The sequence below is a fragment of the Netta rufina genome (genome assembly GCF_964035555.1).
Source record: "Netta rufina genome assembly, chromosome: 3".
Taxonomy (NCBI): domain Eukaryota; kingdom Metazoa; phylum Chordata; class Aves; order Anseriformes; family Anatidae; genus Netta; species Netta rufina.
This window is the reverse complement of record NC_140125.1, coordinates 8,774,827-8,794,395: the sequence shown is the minus strand read 5'-3', so window position 1 is coordinate 8,794,395 and position 19,569 is coordinate 8,774,827. Positions and strand designations below refer to the sequence as shown.

The 19,569-nt window shown below is 48.8% G+C and overlaps 1 protein-coding gene across 1 annotated transcript in view; it reads left to right on the top strand.

Moving 5' to 3' along the window:
* MACROD2 (mono-ADP ribosylhydrolase 2) overlaps window positions 1–15,623 on the top strand; it is an 856,291-nt gene extending 840,668 nt beyond the window's left edge. The window contains exons 17-19 of the mRNA XM_084284713.1: window positions 7,770–7,853; window positions 13,484–13,552; window positions 15,394–15,623. Coding sequence (XP_084140839.1) covers window positions 7,770–7,853; window positions 13,484–13,545 — 146 coding nt within the window. The 3' untranslated portion in view covers window positions 13,546–13,552; window positions 15,394–15,623. The remainder of the gene's footprint in view (window positions 1–7,769; window positions 7,854–13,483; window positions 13,553–15,393) is intronic.
* The last annotated feature ends 3,946 nt before the right edge of the window (window positions 15,624–19,569 follow it).

The window sequence follows — 19,569 nt, the reverse complement described above, 5'->3', positions numbered from 1 at the left end:
TCACCTGTGAGGCCTTTGTTACTGAGTGCTGCCAATTACCACTTCTTTTCCAGCAAATGAGTTTCATATTCTGTTCAGCTTGGTTCTAGGAAGCTAGCAGGTTTATAAAAATGAAAACAGAGTGCTCGGCTGGGACCTGATGAGCCTTTAGAAAAGGAAGTGCTCTTTCTGACTAGCGAGATGTTTCAGCCAGGTGCGATGGATACTCTACTTCTGGTTACCCAGGGTTTTAGTAAGTGGGCTTCTTTGTTCTTTTTTTTTTTTTTTTTCTTTGCCCTCCCCCTCGCTTTCTCATGCTGGCTGTTGCATCTTTACCTCAGAAAACGTTTGCAAATTCCAGCAGGCCTGCAAGGTCCCATCCGGTAACAGGCCTTTGAACCTTGCCACCTCTGGCTGTTGAGAACATCCCATCCATTTTAAGCTGCAAAAGGCGGGTTGGATAAATTACAGGGAAGAGTCTCCTCTCTCACACAGTATTTTGTTGCTGCCTTTCAGGTGGAACCACACACCCTCCTTATTTACTCTTCCACTGCTCTTCCCTGCCACTTTGAAGCTCATTTTTCACATACTTGGCCGCAGGCCTCCTTGAAAAGGAAGCAAACAGTGTTTTCCAGGGCTCCTCTTTGACTCCGCAGTAATCTCTTTCAGAAGCAGTGCCCCCAGAAATGAATGGTTGCGGTCGTAAGGGTGAGCAGCCCTGGCTACACTTTAAAAGACACTCAGGCAAAGCCTCCTTTTGTCCTGTGCTCGTGGTTCACCCTGTTGTTCTTGCCGTCGTAGCCAGGGTTGGGGACTTTGTAAAAGATGTGGTGGCTTGTCCGAGAGCGTTGTAATGTTTGACGGGGACTTTTGTCTCTTCCAGTTCTCGAGCAACTCTCTATTTGTGTCCTCTCAGGCTCTTACCCTCTGCCTCACCACCCATTCCGTATGATTTCTCTTTCTTCTAATTATCACTTCCATCCCCTCCCAAAACCTGCCTAGTTCTGGTACAGCTGCTCAGGCTGAGGATCAATGTGACCTCTTCTGTCGGGGTGGCTCCTGTAAAGGGGAATGGAAAATCTCTGCACCATTCCTGGAATAAATAGCGCCATGTTCTGACAAACCCATCCTGCTTGTGAGATCTGGGGCCTCTTTGCTTTCACAGTCTTGCTTTGCTGTAGCTGCATCAGGATTATTTGAAATGTTCAGAAAGCACGGTGAACGTGAGGTGGCAAGGGAGATTGAAGGGGCATGGTGCATGCCGATGGAAAATCCAGCGGCAGCGCGGGCTGTTCAGGTGTTTGCGATGGAGGGGAAAGCAAGGCCTACTGAAGATACCAGGCACCTGGGGCAGCTCTTCAAAATTAAGGATCTGAGCCCTCACCCCAGACTAGTGGCTCAGGGAGGGGTTCAACCTGCTGTGCAAGAGTATCTGGAGACAGACTAGAAGCCTGGCAGTGTGTGTGGTGTGATGGGGATGGATGTGCTGGTATCATTCGGGCAGGCAGTGGTTGCTCAGCAGGCTTGTTCCAATAACCGAGGGAGCAGGAAAATGTTTCCAAATGCCCACAAGCTGGTTCTCCCTGGTGGAGGCTGAGCCTCGGGAGACCTGGAGAGTTCCTCTGGCTTACGTGAAGAGATCCTCCAGTGCTGCAGTTCCTCACACCATCTTTACCATCAGGGTGCTGGTGATCAGGAACTGAACCCCATAACTCAGGAATTTTGGTAAGTGGTCAGTAGTGGCAGGGGAAATGACAGAATGGGGAAGAAAGGAAAATAATCATTCCTAGAGACCTCTGTGTTTTGAGAATACCTACACTTTCTGTAAGACCTCTGAGCATGCTATCTGCCTCATTTTCAGTCAGGCAAATAGCGCACAGGAGCCTTGAAAGCAGTTCGGGCCAGGTAATCTCCTGGTTTGAATACTACCGGGCAACATTTTAGTTAGGTTAACAGACAGTAGTTGAAGAATGCGATAAAAGCCTCCGGGTGCTCCATTTCTGATATTGCCTGCCGTAGGGCTCTTCTCTGATGAAAGGTTTCACAGAAAGAGCATCTGGAAAACAGCACTGTGGCCTTTCTGTCAGAGTAAAAACTCAGAAAGGCCTTTTCTTAAAATGACATGCCCTTGCATTCATCAAGGGCCTGCTGCGTGCAGGTTTATCCTGTTGTGGCAGAGAGACAAAGGATACAAAGAGCTCCTGATGGGCATTAGTGATTTTAGAGACGCCCAATTTGTAAGGGTCTTTTGGGCTGTATTGCTGTGAGACAATCCTCCCTGCGCTCCCATTTCCACCTTTAGGGAAAAGGAGGCATAAGGAGATTTCCTAAGAGTATGTTTAAGAAAGAACTGGAAGGGGATAGCAATAAGTGGATCTAGGACACTTTTAAGTCGCATTCAAAAAGTTGCAGTACAGCTTGAGCTGGAAAGAACAGTGACTGGAAGCAGTGCGATGCCTTTAGGCACAGATGCACGCGCAAACACAGAGGTGACACGATGCACACTGCACTGGAGGGACAGGGAGCCTCACAGCACTGGTTACCCTAGGAGACAAAGCCAAGATGCCAAAAGGGATGATAAATGCTCCCTTTAATGATGAAGGGACTGTGAATCCTGATAGCCTGCACGTGGCATTATGAAATGATGCTCAGCTCCTTCCAAAGCCTGGTGAAGCTGGCTTCCCAGCCAGTACACCTTCCTCTGAAATCTCGAGATTTCATTTTCATCTCCAGGGTGTCTAATTACCAGGGAGTTCTTTGATCAAGCTAAAATATTCCAGAGGTAACAGATGGAGATGTTTATTGTTTGTGAAGCTGCACTGATCGCACCTCATACTCGACCTGGGCATCGTGGAAGGATGGCGAGGGAGAAACTGTCCTCGATCATCAGCATAACAAAATTAAGATGGGCCACGACTGCTGTGATTTAGAGCCCTGAGAGCAGCAGGTGGGGGTGGTTTTGCACATAGAGCCATACATGAAAAGATCATAAATCTTTTTTGTGAGAGAATTTGGTCTGGCTGAAAGGGTCACTTGTGCCAGATGGAGGTGGTGAATAGGAGTCAAACCAGGCCCCTTAGTTCCTAAGTGAAACGGCGTTTATGCTACTAAAATACAGCAGTAAACAAAGCCCGTGAAGGCTTGACAGTAACATTAGCAAACGGCTACAGTGAAATGACTGGGAAGAAGGGAAAAACAGCCCTGGCTATTTGCAGAGCAAGAGAAATGGAACCGGTTTTGACAGATCAGACAATGCAGCTCTGGGTCAGAAGAGCTTTGTCTTTCATTTTTGTGGCTGCGGATGAAAAATGGTGCCTTTGCACTGTAGCCGGAGAAATTCAGATTTTAACGAGCCTCTCTTTCTCACTGTCTCCCAATTAGGGGAAGCATATTTACAGCTAAATGCAAAAACAATAAATTGTATTTCATGGCTCTGAATCAGGGAAATCTGGATCGCTCAGAATAGCTACGATGTCGTTTTCACATTATGTAACCACGGAGGTGATTTTTTTCAAGGTATATAACCAGAGCAGAAGCAACTGCTAGGCAAATAATGTAATGAATGTCCCCCGGCTGCAAATCGTCCATGGACAGGATAGCATTTTGTTAGAAATCCTGCGGTGTTACCTGAAACCATTGGGCAGAGGTTTTCCAGATGCAAGAACTGTGCCGTTTTACTGGAAAAAAAATAGCCTAGCCTTGAACCATTGTGTTATTGGTAACTGTTTTTTCTTCAAGAGTTCAGAACGGTCCTAGGGCAAGGATTTCACACGTGGTTGCAAGACGTCTAGGGTGGGGGATTTGTGAAGGTTTAAGTTATCTTGGTGTTGGCTGGTTGCACCGGCGCACCTCACTCATGCATGAAATCTCATATTCTGTTTGTCTTAAAGCTCGGCCCTGGCATTAGAAGAGGCTGGGAACTAATTGCAGAAATCCAGCCTCGTGCTTCAAAGCCCATCTGATAAGCCCTTGCTCGGGGCCGGCAGGAGGGCGCTGCCAAGGCGCAGGTTGGAGGCTGGGCTCTGCCAAGAGCACCTGATCTCCCCCGCTCCCTCAACAGCTAATGGTGAGAAATAACCCCCCGGGAGCTGGGCAGCTGAGAGCAGAAACCCAATTGCGGCACCTTCCAGGAATGAGATTCATTGATTCTAGAGAGACTGAGGTAGGATTTTGCTTTGAATTACCTGGGAGAGGAACCTGCCTCTCTCTCCTGATTACAAAGGCACTCCTCAGTATACAGCAAAGCCTTGCTGATGATCGGGCAAAAATGAGTTTTATGGATCGCTCTGCATTATAGCTTCTAAGCCCACGTAGTTGCCCGATTTCATCGCTCGATATAGATATAAGCCTCGTGAGGAGGGAAAAGGAGGAGGGTTATGCTTTTCACTTATCAATTTATCAGGAGCATGGGGAAGCGACAGATATCAGACCTCTGTAGTCAGGCACTTTTAGAACTGATGCTAACAGACCACAAACACATCTTCATTTTAATGTCGTGCATAGCACCTCAACTGGGAGCTGTGCTTCCCAGAGAAAGAGTGGCGGGGTAGCTGGAACCACGTGGAACCGCGGACAGATTGTGACCGTAAAGGAGAAAAAAAAAATGAAATAAGAGCACAGAGATTTCTATCTCCCTAGTAAATATTTATCTTACGTGTTTAAAAAGGGTGGGAGCCTCTCTTACCTGCACCAGAATCCAGTTGTCACCCACGGCTTTGCTAGTTCTGTAGGCAGCCTACAAAGGGCTGGGGCAATGAGCTCTGTCAGGAGCATGATTGGAAATGGTAATTGGAATTGAAAGGGGCATCTCCCAGGCTTCTTCTGAGTCCGTAACGCTCAGCTCCCGCTCAGAGACCCGAAATACCTTGCTTGTTTGTGCTCTAACCTGCAGCGATCGAAACCAGTGGGGGGCAGGGGAGGCCTCTGGAATAAATTGGCTGTCAAGGCGGTTCTGGTCTGGTTCAGATTCTGCCGCTTTTGTGAAATAGGCTTGCTTCTGCAAGGCGCTCAGTTTTATGGCACGGCAGGGGAGAAGCTTTGTGGATCATACCCTTTCCACATACGTGTCAGGGTAGAGACTACAGCTACCACCCACCCACAAGAAGAGCAAGGGAAGAGATGAAGGTTTACGTTAAAAGAGTTTGAAAGTCTTCCCTAAGATCAGCTGGTACAGTGTACAAACGTCCTTGCAAAGCTCCCAGTGGTACTCAGTTTTGCTAAGGATTAAAATATCGTCTGCCTTTTTTTGTCCCTGAATGTTGTTTCTCGCTATCGTGTTCTTGCTCACAATATGCAACAATCAACATATGCCATAAAAATCATGATGTGGCCATAATCCAGTCCCCGAAGGGGTGGGAATTCAACTATTTGGTCTCGGGAGGAAGGGGAAAACACAGATCAAGCCACTAGTGTTCTTCTGACAACGTTCGTGGCCCTGAACCTTGTGAAAGGTCATCTGGCCGATTTGCTGCTGCTGTTGTAGCCCCCTTCCTGGCCTCAGCTTTTGGTATTGAGGGCCCTCAATGCCTTCCACTCCCTGCACCAGCAGCCCCAATTAGCACACACGTGCACGTGCACACCCAAACACGCACATACGTGCTCAAGGTGCCGGGGCTTTAATTAGGCTCTGTCCTCAGCTAGCATCATGCCAATAATCCTTTGCACCTGTCAGCTGCATGAGAGGTTTCTGAAATTGAAAGCGAGAAACCTTTTGGCAGCGCAGGGCAGCCAGGCATGCCGGCTAGTTAATGGGAGATCTTGGGATAGGGCTGGGGAGCTCCATGCAGGCGTCTTCAGAAGCTGCCAGCCGCCACGGTATCTCTAGCTGTTAGAGGAGCTGGGAGCCCAGACACAACCTGTCACATCGCATCTGCTTTATTTGGTTAATAGACGGTGTTTGAGAGGAGGCAAAGCCTGATTCAGAGGCATCAGCTGCCAGTCGGAGTGCGCTGGTGCTGAGCGAGAAGCCCGGATCCCCACAGGAGACGTCTGAGCGTCCCGGTGGGAAACGCTGCATTCGGCACGGGCTGCACTGGTGGCGGGGCAGTCATTTTCCCCAAATGTTGTTCTGCGTACAGCTATTTCCCCAAGCTAATCAAAAAGGAGCAGAAATGAGATCTTTCAGAGTAGCTTCCTCAAAAAGGAGTGCTTTGACGGCTGCCCAGATTTCATGGTGAGTTTGGTCAAAGGAATCAGGCAGATTTCAAGTGTTACCATCCTTGCGCTTGGCAAATTCCTGGTGTGTGCGTACGCACTTGACGGTGGAGTGACATGGGCTTACCCTCTGCACGAGCAAAGAAGAGCGATGGGCTTCTTGTTGTGTGAGAAACCTCAGGAGAAAACCAAGCTCGTTCTCCTCAGTTCCCGGGAGGAGCATCAGGGATCTGACGTGCGCGTGAAGTGGCCATCACCGGCATTCGCTGACGTGCCAAGTTCACCATCGCAGGCATTTTCAGGCATTTTGTGTGTTTGTGCAGGGCGGTGACTTACACCAGTGAGGAAGAGGTGAAACTGGTGGTGTGACGACCCACCAAAGGGCTTCTGCCATACAACTAAGATCTACTGAAAGGATGAGTGACATCTCTCTGACTGTAAAGTCATCCATCGCCCTTTCCCCCACATTCACTGAAACAGTGAACCAAGCTTTCTGGTGGCTGCTTTTTGTTGGTTTCTGTATTTGCTGGCTCTTTGTTTCAGCATTTTTATGCTTAATAGAACTTCAGGAGCACGCTGGAAGTTGCCTGTGAGAGCCTTGCTGTCACAGGGAGCGTGGGGGAGACTACCGGCTCCATCAAGGTGTGTCAGCTTGCAGGTACATCAGAAGGAAAACTTCAGTGGTAAATACGTGTTTAGGGACAAAACAAACAAAAATACAAAACCAAAACAAAATACAGTAGAACTGTACAGAAAAGGGACAGACTTTGAATGTGGGACTTTGTTTTATATCTGTTACTGAGGTGGTAAATGGTTTGTGCTCCAAAGGAAAGCGTTTATGAAACATTCCAGTCCTTGCTACGCTTGCCTGTCTCGCAAGAGCAGCCTGAACGGCTCGATTGCTAAGCAACCAGCAGCTTGACATCCTGGCGTTGAACCGCGGGATAGGTGCAACAGGTTTACGGTGGCTGCAAAAGTCAAGAAGCACCCTGGTGAAAATCAACGAAAAACAGGCTTCTGAGTGCTCTGAATGGCAGAGCATGAGGAGAACTGTGTATGAAACTGCAAAAAAACATTTTTTTTCCCTTCATTTCAAATATTGTTAGGAGATTGAATCTAAGTTTCCAGGTAAGCCTGAGGCAGAAGAGATAAAAATGTGGAGTTTCAGCAATAAAATGCATTTTCCTACATTCAAATTCTGTTTTGCATCTGAACACCAGTGTATTTGAACTCTCACAGTATCTATTTTTATTCTGCTGGCTAGAGAAACTTGAGTGTGATTAGGTCCCCATCACATATAGCTGTTTATGAGCAAAGAGCTCCTTCGAAAATGATGAGGGAAAGGATGGCGGGGAGGCAGAAGCCCGCACTATGATGGGGTTTGCTATTTAGGAACGGGTGCAGACAACTGCAAATATTCGATCAATTATTTTCAAACCATGTTCCTCCCCCTATATCCTCTGCCCTTTTCCTTAACAGCTGCCTCAATGCAGCAGCAGAGTCTGCAAAGATAAGAGCGTGCTGGGAGAGAGAGAGAGAGAAAGAAAAAAAAAATACACACACACTTGGCGAAGGTGAGAATTATACATTCATTATGTACTTAAGTATAATATTTTCTCCTTTGGCTTGTCTTACAGGGATGCAAGAGGAGGAGGAAACTTCTGCAGAGCCAATGAAAGTTGAACTCACATGCGAAGCAGCAGAAGCTTCAAGTAATGATGGTAAGTTGTTCTAATAGTTTAGTTGTCCTAAAGTGAATATGTAGCATAGCTTTCTAGCATTTGTCTGTACATTTCTCCTCAAAATAAGAGGTTTACGATGCCTTCCACCGAGTCCTCCGGGAATTTATGTGATGTCTACTGTCACCTGTTAAGAGACTTATGCAAGTTCATGCAATGATGCCAGTTAGGTCTCTGGTGTCTGGAGCCATGTTCCGAGTGTCCCATCAAGATACAGCAGAGTATGTTTCTCATGAAGCGGAGTCCCTGGGACTTCTTGGAAGTCTGGTGGAAGTACCTTTCAGTGTCGTACCCCCACCTTGCTAATTGACTCAGTTTATCCGGTCGGTCGGTATATTCAATCTGCCTGCCTTGTAACTCAACAGTAGGTTAGGCCTGCAAGAATTTTGTTTCACAGGTTGTTTTGGCCAGGATGTATCTGGTTTTGGAGAGTAGTCAGAAAGGAATAGTTCTGAAAATTTCTGAGCTAGTGTCTCTCTCTGTCAAGGGGTAGAAGTGTGAACTCATGTGCTGACCTCTAATAGACATCAGGCTCCATCCAGCTCTGAGCTGACTTCCTTTCTCTTCTTCCTTGGAGTCCCAGCGTAGCTCAGGCTGGTAGAAAAGAGAAGTTCTCTCCCTAGAGCATGTACTGCTAACAGTACTATGATGATTTTGTGACCCAGCAGTGGTTCTGCTTGGGTTTATGAGCATTAGCAGGCCAAGTCTCCCGACTTGGAGCTTGATGAAATTGTTCTGGTTGACACCTTCAGTAAGCGGGTGACCTAGCTGCCTGGCTGAGTACCGGGACCCTGCTCCAGCCCATCAGCATGTAAACAAGAAAAAGGCCTTCTGTGCTCTTTCTGGACGGGATCAAGGCCCCGGTGCTTAGACTTTGGTGAGGCCAAAAATTTACCACCCTCACAGATGCACTCCTATAGCTGAACAGAACTACATCAGGAACTCTTTGGGTGCTCTTTGGGGACTCCAAAAAGCAGTGTTCTCAGAATTGGGCTTTCCAGTCACCATCTTCTTAGTTATCCCAGAGTAGTCCCCTGTCTGTGGTGAAGACTGATTCCAAATCCACCCTTGAAACTCTTTGGCATTTACGTAATAACAATTCAAAGTGTACTTTTTTAGATCTCCAAGTCAGAAATACGACTATAAGAATGAGATAGCGATTATGCAAAGAACTGAATGCTGATTTCCTTTCTCTGCTGTCAGATCATGCTGCAGCATTTGAACTGGTGGCCGATGCTGATACTGGCTGTAGAGGAGCTTTTGCGATTTTAGAGAATGGAAGCATGCCTAATGGGTTTTGTTGCATTTGTTTTGTAAATAGTGGAGATTATGCTTTCGATAGTAAGCGTGCCAAATAAAGCCAAAACAGCCTTCTCTCCTCATCCCCCCATAACCGACCTGCCAAAAAATCTGTAGTCGCGTTATGTTGCTTTAATTTCTGATCCCTGGAGTGGCATGAGCTACTTACAGAAAACAAATTCAGATTTATCAGAGGAGTGTCTGTAGGAATTTCCCGCTGGAAAGAGGAGCGATGGCACAGCTATCGTGGTGCGCGCTGCAGCGCAGCACAGAGGGGTCAGCAGATGGCTTCTGAAGTGCCGATCTTTGTAGGTTTCTTTGTTTCCGTTCTTGCTCATCTCACAAAGTCTTCTACACATAGCTCATCCTGTAACTTTTCTGCAAACTTCCTGTTACATGAAATGATGGGAAAAGTGTGTTTACTCAAGCTGCAGAAAAGTACTCTGCTCTCAAGGGAAGCCTTCACTCCTCCACAACTTAACTTGCTCTCGGGATGGTAACAGAAGGTTGTTTTTCATGTGGTCATACAGTACACGTTCAAAAAACTATGGCGTGGTAAAAATAAAAAATTAAAAAAAAAATGGAGGAAAGATCTAACTCCTCATGCTTTATCTGAAGCGTCAAGTTTCACTGTAAAAGCCCCCACATTTATAAATGGACAGGGAACATTTACAAAACCTAATAAGTTTCCCTTTGACAGTTGTTGTTATGTAAACTGCCTGTTTTTCCTCTGGACCCCTTCTATCGGAGCTCATCGCTCCGCAGCTGAAAGCCCAAGAGCAAATCACCGGCTGCCCCCTGGCAGCCCAGCTCTGTTTTTCAATCCCATGTTCTGCGCCACAGGACAAAGCACTCCACAGATGCAGCATTTAGAGAGATTAGCTAGATCTCAGCGTTGGTCCACCTAGCGAGCAGGGATGTAATGTAATGTGGCGATATATTTCCGAAATTCCTGGTCTCAGAAAGTTGGCTGTGATTGTCCATTGGGAAGGCTGCCTGATGGGCCAGGGCTGGGGGTGCACGTAAGCCTGAGTGGGCACAGAGAGACAGAGATGCAGGGCCCTGTTGCCAACGTGCAGGTTGCTGTCGGCAACCGCAGCAAAGATCCCTGGTAATTAAATTTCTTCTACCCAGGACAGAGTTGCCAGTTAGTATTTTTAACAATGACAAAACCCACCATTGGCGGTGGGTTTCCCAGGTGGTGTTTCTCTGTGAATGGGCAATTTTTTCTCTTCCACCAGAGCTGTGAAGATTACTAAGGTAGCTGTTAATTTCCAGCTGGTATTAGGTGGCTTGAGCTCTTTACTCCTTTAATAATGGAGCTCCTTGCTTGCCTTTTTTATCCTGAGCCTGCGGAGCGCTGCGTCTTGACTTGCTGACACAATAGGAGAAAAGAAAAATGAGGCAGTGAGCTCAAAAGAGGCGTCAAACCCAAAACTTGAGCTTGTTTCTTAAGCCGCCACGAGCTGATGAGCTCGGCATCAGCACCCTGACCTTCCGTGGCTGACAGGAGCGATACGAAATCAAGATCTCAGCAGCTAACGCCGCCACGCGTTTCTGTTGTAGATGCAGTACCCAAGGAAAAGGTAACCACCGAGTAAACAGGTGCACAGCTTTCATCGCGGCACAGCGGGTTCAATTCAAAATAGGTAATTTGCTTTCCTGAGCAGTCGGGAGTTAGAGCTGAACGTGCTATCGCAGAGCTATATAGGTGGAAAGGGAAACATTGTTTAGGAAGCAGCTGAAGAAAGAGGTTATGTTTGCAAGAGGCTGACAGAGCTCCTATTTAAATCAACACAATCATACTTTTTGTCCTCTGCTGCCTGGGTCTACAGGGTAATATCCTCTGGGGGGAAACAGGCTGTCTCTCCTGGATGACTCTATGCTTAGTTTTCCAGTCTCCCATTTACCCGTCTTCTCTGCTTAGATGCCGCGCTGTGATGCCCAACTACCTGACCTTTAAGCACGTAGTTGTCCCACAGGGTAGAGGCGGGATGCTGCAAAAGCACATCCACCCCTTCAGCTGCCGGGCTCTGGCGAGTGCAAGCCATGTGCCAGGGTATTTTATTGTCCTCTTGCGGGGAGCTTGCTTGCTTTTGAGGGGAAGCCATTCCCCAGGCTTCGCTTGAGAGCTGTTAAGCAGCTTGATGGATGGAGAGAGGAAAAGCAGACAGGCCCTCCCCTGCAGGCAAGAATTGAATCAGAGAACAGATAGGAGGAGTGCAGAGAGATGTCCGTCTCCATCACACGGAAACGTCTGCTCCTGCTGTAGCAAGCCCTGCACAAAGGTGCGGAAGGGGCAGCAGGTAAAACTGAGTGTAGGTGGTGGGCAGCCTCCTGGAGCTGGAGCACCTGGCTGAGCTGGTGGCCGCCGTAGCACATTACTGTCAGCGCAGAAGGCTGTTGACATGAGGTGGCCGTTCAGCACCTCTAAAAATGTTGGGGAAGCAGTAAGAAGGGCACTGTGGGCTTGCGACGTGATCGAGCGTAGCGCGCCAGGGCTAACCTGCCGGGAGGCAGCGTGGGTGGCAAGTCACAGCCCTTTGTACCCAGTGGCGGTCCTTCCATCTGCCCTCGTGGCAGGCTCTTCACGGATGTGTTGTTTTTGGCCTAACCATAAAGGATTATGTTGGAAGCATCGTAGTGACATATCTAGCCTTCAGCGTGGGACTCAGTGCTTCCTCCTGCCCTCCCACTGGCTGTAGGTGTCAGGGCTTCTCCAGGGCTCCACTGGGCATTTGTGTCACCCTCAGAGAGGTCCTGAGCGGTTTCCGACTCACCAACGTCAATGCAATGTGCTGTCTGCGGCAGTGGGGCCAACTGCTCATCCCTGTAGAATGGGAATGGGTGGGAAGGAGGCGTGCTCGTTCAGCATGCCAGCAGAGCTTTGTCTCGGGTTGCAAAGGAAGCTTGTGATTTGAGAAAGATCTTGGAGAAACACGAGCAAAGCCTGGTGGCACTGTCAGAAAACCAAGCCGGAGAAACCAGCCAGCTTAATAAGGCTGAGAAAGGCTGCTGTCATCGGTGTGCAGCAGCCTTCCCGTAAGGATTTTTTATTAAGTATCTGGCCTTTGCCATGCAGACACATAGAAGGAACGCGACCTCGTTCGGTGCGATGTGTGGCAGAGCTCCGCCATCTGGAGCCGATGCTTTCCTTGTTATTCGCTCCATCCATCCAGGAAGCCATTACGGGATACGTTCTGCGTACGGATAATGAATAATTTACAAGTAATCCATCAAAGTCCTAACAGGTGTGTTGATATGATATCAGTTTGGGAAGAGGTCATACCGCCTGGCTGGAAGTAGCTCCTAACTGTCGGCCCTTTGCTTCCCCTTGCCTCCCCTTAGTTTCCGAATCTTCTATTCGGGTGTGAGGGTTTTCCCTGACCCCCACATCAAACGACTTGTAATCCACAGCTGAGGCCACACCATCAAGCAAAGTTAAAAACAGAAAACAACAGCGAATGACCTTGACTGAGTTCATTCCAGAACAAATACCAAATGTTCCTTCTGAAAATGCACGTGCTGAAGGAGCCCTCTTGTACGTGTACATAGCCTAGCAAGGACCGGTCCGGCATGCCAGATCATGTAGATGTTGTTTTGGACAAAGATTGTACTGAAATTGACTTAAGCCTTCTCACATTTCAGTACTTCTATACGGAAATAGAAGGTTGTCTGTGTAAACTGTTCGTAGGCGAGTAAATGAGTATGTGTAGGAAGATGATGCGGTTGCCCCTGTCTGCTCTCCCCGGCTCCTGCTGTCTGCAGTTCAAGAACAGCCGGAGGCAGAGGCAGTTTCTCTGTAATTAGAGATGGATCCACATCTGGCCCACGGCGTGGTCCGCATCCCGCTGGGGACGTTGTCAAAGCCCGCGGACATTCAAATCAAAGGCTTTGCTATCTCAGCCGAAGGCTCCACACAGGGAATCCTTCTTTTTTTTGCTCCTTGTGCAGGGGAGCTGAGGGATCCGCAGGCCTCGTTAGCATGGCCGATTGTGAAAAACCTCCCTGTCAGATGCCAAAGAAACAATCACGCATCTGTACAACCCCCTTGCTGCAGCACGGTGACGTGGCAGCAGCGACGGGCAAGGGTCGAGTCTGCATTTCCTGGCAAAACTCTGAATTGCCCTTTGGAGGGTCCTGTGTCTCTGTCAGTGGCCTGCAGAGACCAAGGAGGGTCAGTAAGCTCTTGAGCTGGGCACCTCCACTAGGTGCTCGGAGTGAAACTTCGGGCTCGGAGGGGTTATTATGCAATGGGATAGCTGAACGGGTATGGTGGCTAGCGTGTGACAACTGTCCTGTTTTGCTTTCAGCTGAAATGAGTAGCCAAGGTGAGAGCAAGAAGGATCCCACAGAAAGCGTGCCAGAAGCGTAACCAACAGGTAAGGTGTTTACTGCTGTTTCCCCCCCAGCTTTCCATTCCAGTTCTACTTGAACACTTGCTCGGCAAATGACCACAATTTAAGTTAGAGCTCACCAAAAAGAAAAATGAAAAGGAAGATGGTGCTCCAAAGGAAAGAATTTGGCTCACAGGGCTTCTCGTGCACAAAAAGATAAAAATAGCTAGTAGGTTGGATTTGTCAAGTAGATACCATAGTACCATTCTGCAGCGGTAATGGATTTTGACAGTGCCTGTTGGAAGGCGGGACAGCACGGAGAAGAGTAAGCGAGCGAATGGTTGTTGGCATTGCTTAGGAAAAGGACAGGCAGCCTATACTGGCTGGTACAGAGTCCAGTTGCGTACGGTCTGTGTTCTGGGAAGAACAGGTTCACGTCACGAGGGCTTTGTTGCCCTCAGCTCTGCGATGCTTCACGTGGCTTGTAGCTGTGCTGCTGTAAAAATGAGGCCAAGGTAGCGAGCTGCTCTCTGGAGCCATGCAGATTCTTGAAGCTCTACTGTTTTATACACTGAATGACAGGTGGGTGCTAGCACAAGAGCATGCTACAGTGGTTATCACCGCCCTGAGATTTGTCACGAGTGTAAATGGCATCGCCCTTAAGTAAAAAAGAGCTGTGAGGCCACACCTCACTGTTCAAGTCCCAGGTGCACCCTCAACTACCAGGAGCGGTTGCGATTTCTCTCTCAAAATTAGAATTTCCAAGTGTTCATACGCAACCCTACCTCAGTGCAGGGCAACGGCGAGCTGCCGAAGTCGTATACAATGAGGTGTGTTATTTGTGCTCGGAATAGGATTTCATGTAGCTCAGGACCTGATATAGAAGCTTTGCTACAATGGCAGCCGTCTCAGTGAGATTTGAAATAGAAGGCCTTATTAGCGAGCCTACCCCCTTGTCCTTGTCAGCGTTTTGACAGCGTGCCACCGTACCGCCAGAGCGAGAAATGCAGCCGACGGGGTCGCTGTGGAAACGTTCAGAGGCAAAACGAGAAGGCGCACTCACAATTAAAATACAGCTTCTGCAGCTCTTCCTTCCTTCCTTCCTGAGCCTCTGTTTGCATGGTCTGTTAGGGAGAAGGACAAGAAACCAGTGAAATCTTCACTGTTAAAAATGCATTGAAAGGGTAATACCCTTGCATTAACTTAAGAAAAAAGTATCTTCTGGTTTCTGTTAGAGACCTGGTGATGAGGAAGCAGGGGAGAGGAAAGTAAAGAAAGGGTACTCTGGAGCAGGAAAAGTCACTCTGCACACAGCCCAGGAAAAACAGGCAGGTTTCTTTCTCGAAAAAGGCAGGAAACAGCAAATGGGCAATGGCTCGTGTGGACCAAAGAAAAGCCTCACTGTCGCTTTCTGCCTCGTCCTCGTGGAGGCAAATTATTGCCTTGAACTCACAAGGGAATAAATGTGGATGGCAGGAGGAGGCCCCAGTTCCCCAAATAATACCAGGACTGAGCTCTGGCACAGGAATCAGAAGGTCAGCCAAGCCCAGCCAGCAAGCTGGTGTGATACACTGCGAGCGAAGGAGGGGACATATTCTGGCAGGTCACGGAATAGGTGCAGGCTACAGACCGTAGGCCACAGTACTGCCGAAACAGGCACCAAGCTGGCTGGGTCTCCCTTGGTGGGAGAGAGAGGAGCTGTGCCAACAAGAGATGCTGCAGAGGGAACTGTAGTTGTTACGTACATGTATATACTGCATACTCTGCACATGGTGGATAGCAGAATGCTAGGCTGCCGCGCTAGAAAGATGAGATGTGGGTCCCATGCAGCCTTGCTAACTGATGCCTTTTTTCTTTCTTTCTCTATTGTCTGCTGTGATGAACAGGAAGGATGCAGGAGATGAGAGACCAGACAAAACCCGAAGGGCAGGCGCTGACACCCTACGGCATCGTCCTTGGCAGAAAAGAGCACGCGGAGGTGCTCCGCGGGTTGGGAGGGAGGGAGCTTTGGGGAAGTGACTCTGCTTTAATTTCTCTTTGTCCTTCATCGCGTTTTGTTCTGTAAACCTGTTGGAAAGAAACACAACTTCCCAGGTCTAACGCTGTTTTGCAACTATCCCTGCAATTACAACAGTTTCTTCTGAACAACAAGTCCCTGTGTCGTACTGGGTCTCTTTTCCTCCTCTGTCATTTCGTTGGCCTGTCTCCAGGCCCCGTCCTTCTCTAGCATCCTTATCTTCTGTCCTGGTTGTGATACCCTCTGCAGGTGATGTTGTGTGTCTATTCCTGCCCTGCCCCACCCCTTTTATTAAACCAATCCCTAGGATACAAATGGAGGTTTACTTTGAGAACACAGACTGCTGCAGTGTGATCATCCCCAGGCACTGATAAAAAGAACCCTGCCCATACTAGGGATCAGAAAGACAGGCCGCTCCCAAATCTGTCAAATACCGACAGGGACAGCCCTGTGTGTTGCCCACCTCCAGGCTTCTCAGCTCCTGGCACCTTCTGCCCAGGCCGAGCACTTGGTGGCTCCAAACCCTGCCCACTACAAGAGGTGCTGGCCGGATGCAGAGTGCGTGCCTGGGGCTGAGCTCACACACCAACTCTATCGTCTCGTTGACCCAAAGCCTTGGGATTTCCCCTGACCCTGCTGCTTGCCAGCCTGGAGGAGGTCTCTCTGGTGAGATAACAGTGAACCATGACCAGCTACCACACGGCTGGCAATTCTGTGGTTCTCACAATGGAATAATGCGCGGGGCTCGAACAGTCAGCACCTGACTGCTTCCCAGGTAGGTCTGCACTCCTCCAAATCCACAGCCTGTAAGTGCCGTCTTTGGGTAGGGGGAGGCAACAGATCTTTCCCAGAGCCTGTGAGTGAAGGAGGAGAACAGGTTCTCTGCACTCAGAACACCTTTAGATAGGGCATCTGGCTTTAACAGCTTCACACGTATCTTGCATGAGCCCTGGTTACATTTTGTATTGCATATGCATGCCTTTTAAAAAAAAATAATTAAAAAAAAAAAAAGGCACTATCCAAATAGATATTTGGATAAGGACATCTCCCCACCAATGTCAATTGCTTTGTTAGTGAATGTCACGTGGAAATTTGTAGAAAAGGAATAAAAGGTTTTTGCGTCATGCCCTCAACTACGCCATCACTGGAATGGGCGGACAAAACGCACGATGGAAGGAGGATTGCTCTTCCCTATGCACAGCCATTTGTTTCAGGACACACCGAACAGTTTTCAGGTGTTGCGGAAAGTGGGGCAGAGGCTTTTTCTCTTTCCATCAACCAGGCATAGGCGAAGATGTGTGCAGGTCCCCTCTTATGACGAGGCCAAGATTTCCATCATCAATCGGTGCATTCAGGGGTTTGTCTCTGTGTGCCAAATACCTTCTGGAGAAGGACTAATTCACTGAAGTTCGGCCTTACATTTTTGAAAGGAAAGGAAGAAGGATTCAGAACTCCTGTGAAGAGCGAGCAATTTTCATCCCTCCCCTTTTTGTATAACATGAGGATGAGAGGAATGCCTCTGCTGTCACAGGTGGCAAAGAAGGCTGCAATGAGGTGGCTTTGCCCAGGCTGCTCGGAGCAGGTAAGGTGGAGAGGAAAAGACAAGAGGACAAGGTACACCTGATTGTAGGCCTGTAGTCTGTGGCTGGGTTGCCGCCTCCCTCTGGAACACATTTTGGGGAAGCTGTGCCCTGAGGCAAGCCAATGTCCCTGGGTTGGTACAATGGGGGTCACTCTTAGTCAGCAAAGGTGAAGGTGTGGGTGCCCCAGTCCCACTCGGCCCCTTGGTGACTTCCCAGGGCAAAGTGCTTGTGGGGAGGATGTCTGTAAGTTCCGTGCAGACCCCCACCCTTCTTCAGAGGCATGGTGCCTGCTGTGCATCGGTTTTAGTCCCAGACCACACCCAACCTTCATAAATGTTTTTCTCTCTTAAGGTGAGATGTTTTTTGTTTTTTTGTTTTTTGTTTTCCTCTAAATAGAAGTGATGCTGAAATAGTCTAGGTTCTTACTCCATCTGTATTATCAGCAACCCCTGTGACGAAGGGGAAACGACTTTTCATTGCTTTGGAATTCACTGATAAAACCTTTTCCACAATGAATTCCCCCAACCCCCTCTTTTTTTGTGCAGGGGGAGGTGTCGTCACAAGAAAGCAGCTGAGCAGGGCAGGGGCCCAGGTCTGGGGTGGGGGGCCGGCATCCCATGTAGACAAGGCAATGAAGCATCATCACCCTGGGCACTGCAGATGAGCGTAGCCTCAAGTCCAGTTGAGCACCCAAGAAGCCGAGGAGGGCTCCTGTGGGATCAGAGCCCGAGGTGGCCCTAAGGGCTCTCTTACACTGATAGGACTTGGGGTCTACGGGGAGGGTTGGAGCGAGGCCTACCACTCTGCTCCCTGCTGTCCCCCAGTGCCAGGGTGTGTGCTCTGGAGGGTGCAGGAGATGAGCAGAGGGGGAAGGTGCACTTGTGTTGAAGAGAGAGATAAACCTTGTGGGGTCTGCAGGGGGAGTAGGGGAGGTCGAAGGAGTGAGGCCCTGTTGTTGCCTCAGCCCTTAGCTGAGTCAGTACCTGCAGCCTCATCCTGGCTGTAGCCTGTAGCACTCTGACATGCCCCTGTTCAGCCCTGTGCTCAGCCCATGCTGATACCCTCTAGCTACTTCCTCACCTACCCATTTCCAGCCTCGTGTGGTCAGCTTCACAGGCAGCTGGCTTGGAAACTCCTGTGTCTTACCTGGGCTTCACCCTGGGGTGCTGCCTTCTCAGCCAGGTAAATGCTGTGCTACACATTAACTGCTGTAACTCTAGGACTACATAAAAATAAAATACTGAAAATAAAACGTGAATAGGAACCCAAAATCTGAATAGAAACCACACACAAATACAGCAAGAAACCAAGAACAACCAACACACCAGTGCTCAGTACTTCTCTATTTCCTGTGGTGTCGTGGTTTAACCCGGCCGGCAATTAAACACCACACAGCCATTCACTCACCCTCCCTCTCCGGGATGGGGGAGAGAAACGGGAAAGTAAAGCCTGTGAGTTGAGATAAAGATATTTTATTAAGACAGGAAAATAACAACAACAATGATGATAATAGTACTACTAACTACATGGAATGTGTACAAAACAAGTGATGCACAATGCAATTGTTCACCACCCGCTGCCTGATGCCCAGCCGAACCCCGAGCAGTCCGGCCCCCCTCCCCCGGCTAGCCACCCCTATATATTGTTCAGCATGACCCCAGATGGTATGGAATACCCCTTTGGCCAATCTGGGGCAGCTGTCCTGGGCCTGTCCCCTCTCAGCTCCTGCTGCTCCCCCAGCCTGCCCGCTGGCAGGACAGAGCGAGAAGCTGACATGTCCTTGGCTTGGTGTAAGCACTGCTCTGCAACAATTAAAACATCGGGGTGTTATCAGCGCTCTTCTCATCCTAAGCCAAAACATAGCATTCTAGCAGCTACTAGGAAGAAAATTAACTCTGTCCTAACTGAAACCAGGACAGTAGGGAAAGGAGGAGAAAATACAGGGCGCTCTGTGTACAAATGCCTTCTCTTCCTTATGGGGAGGCCGCAGGCCAGCCAGGCAGTGTTCCTCCATCCCCAGTACAACTGCCTGCTTTATTCTAACCTGGCTCTCTGCAGGAACACGGGCTGAAGTTCCCAACAGACTGATGTGCTCATGCAGCAACAAGGAAGCTGCTCCGCGCATTTACTTACGGTCAAACGAAACCAGATGCCACTTTGTCCTTATAAGCGACCAACAAAGGTCACTGATGTCTGTCGCTGGGGTTGGGGCCCCACTGCATGACGTCAGGCAGAATTCTTACCCAAAAATTGGACTGATTTCGGTCACACCAAGACTGAGCTTAACGATGTCCTTCAGCGTTTCCTTTAGGAGTATCTTTGCTGTTAAGGGAAGTGTCCCTGCAAATGACATATACAATTGACACCACTTCAGCTGCTTTCATTCTTAGTAGAGTTTTGGGATTTCTTAGCTTTTCCTTAACTTTACCCTTTAGCTGAAATAAAGTTCATTTCAATGAACT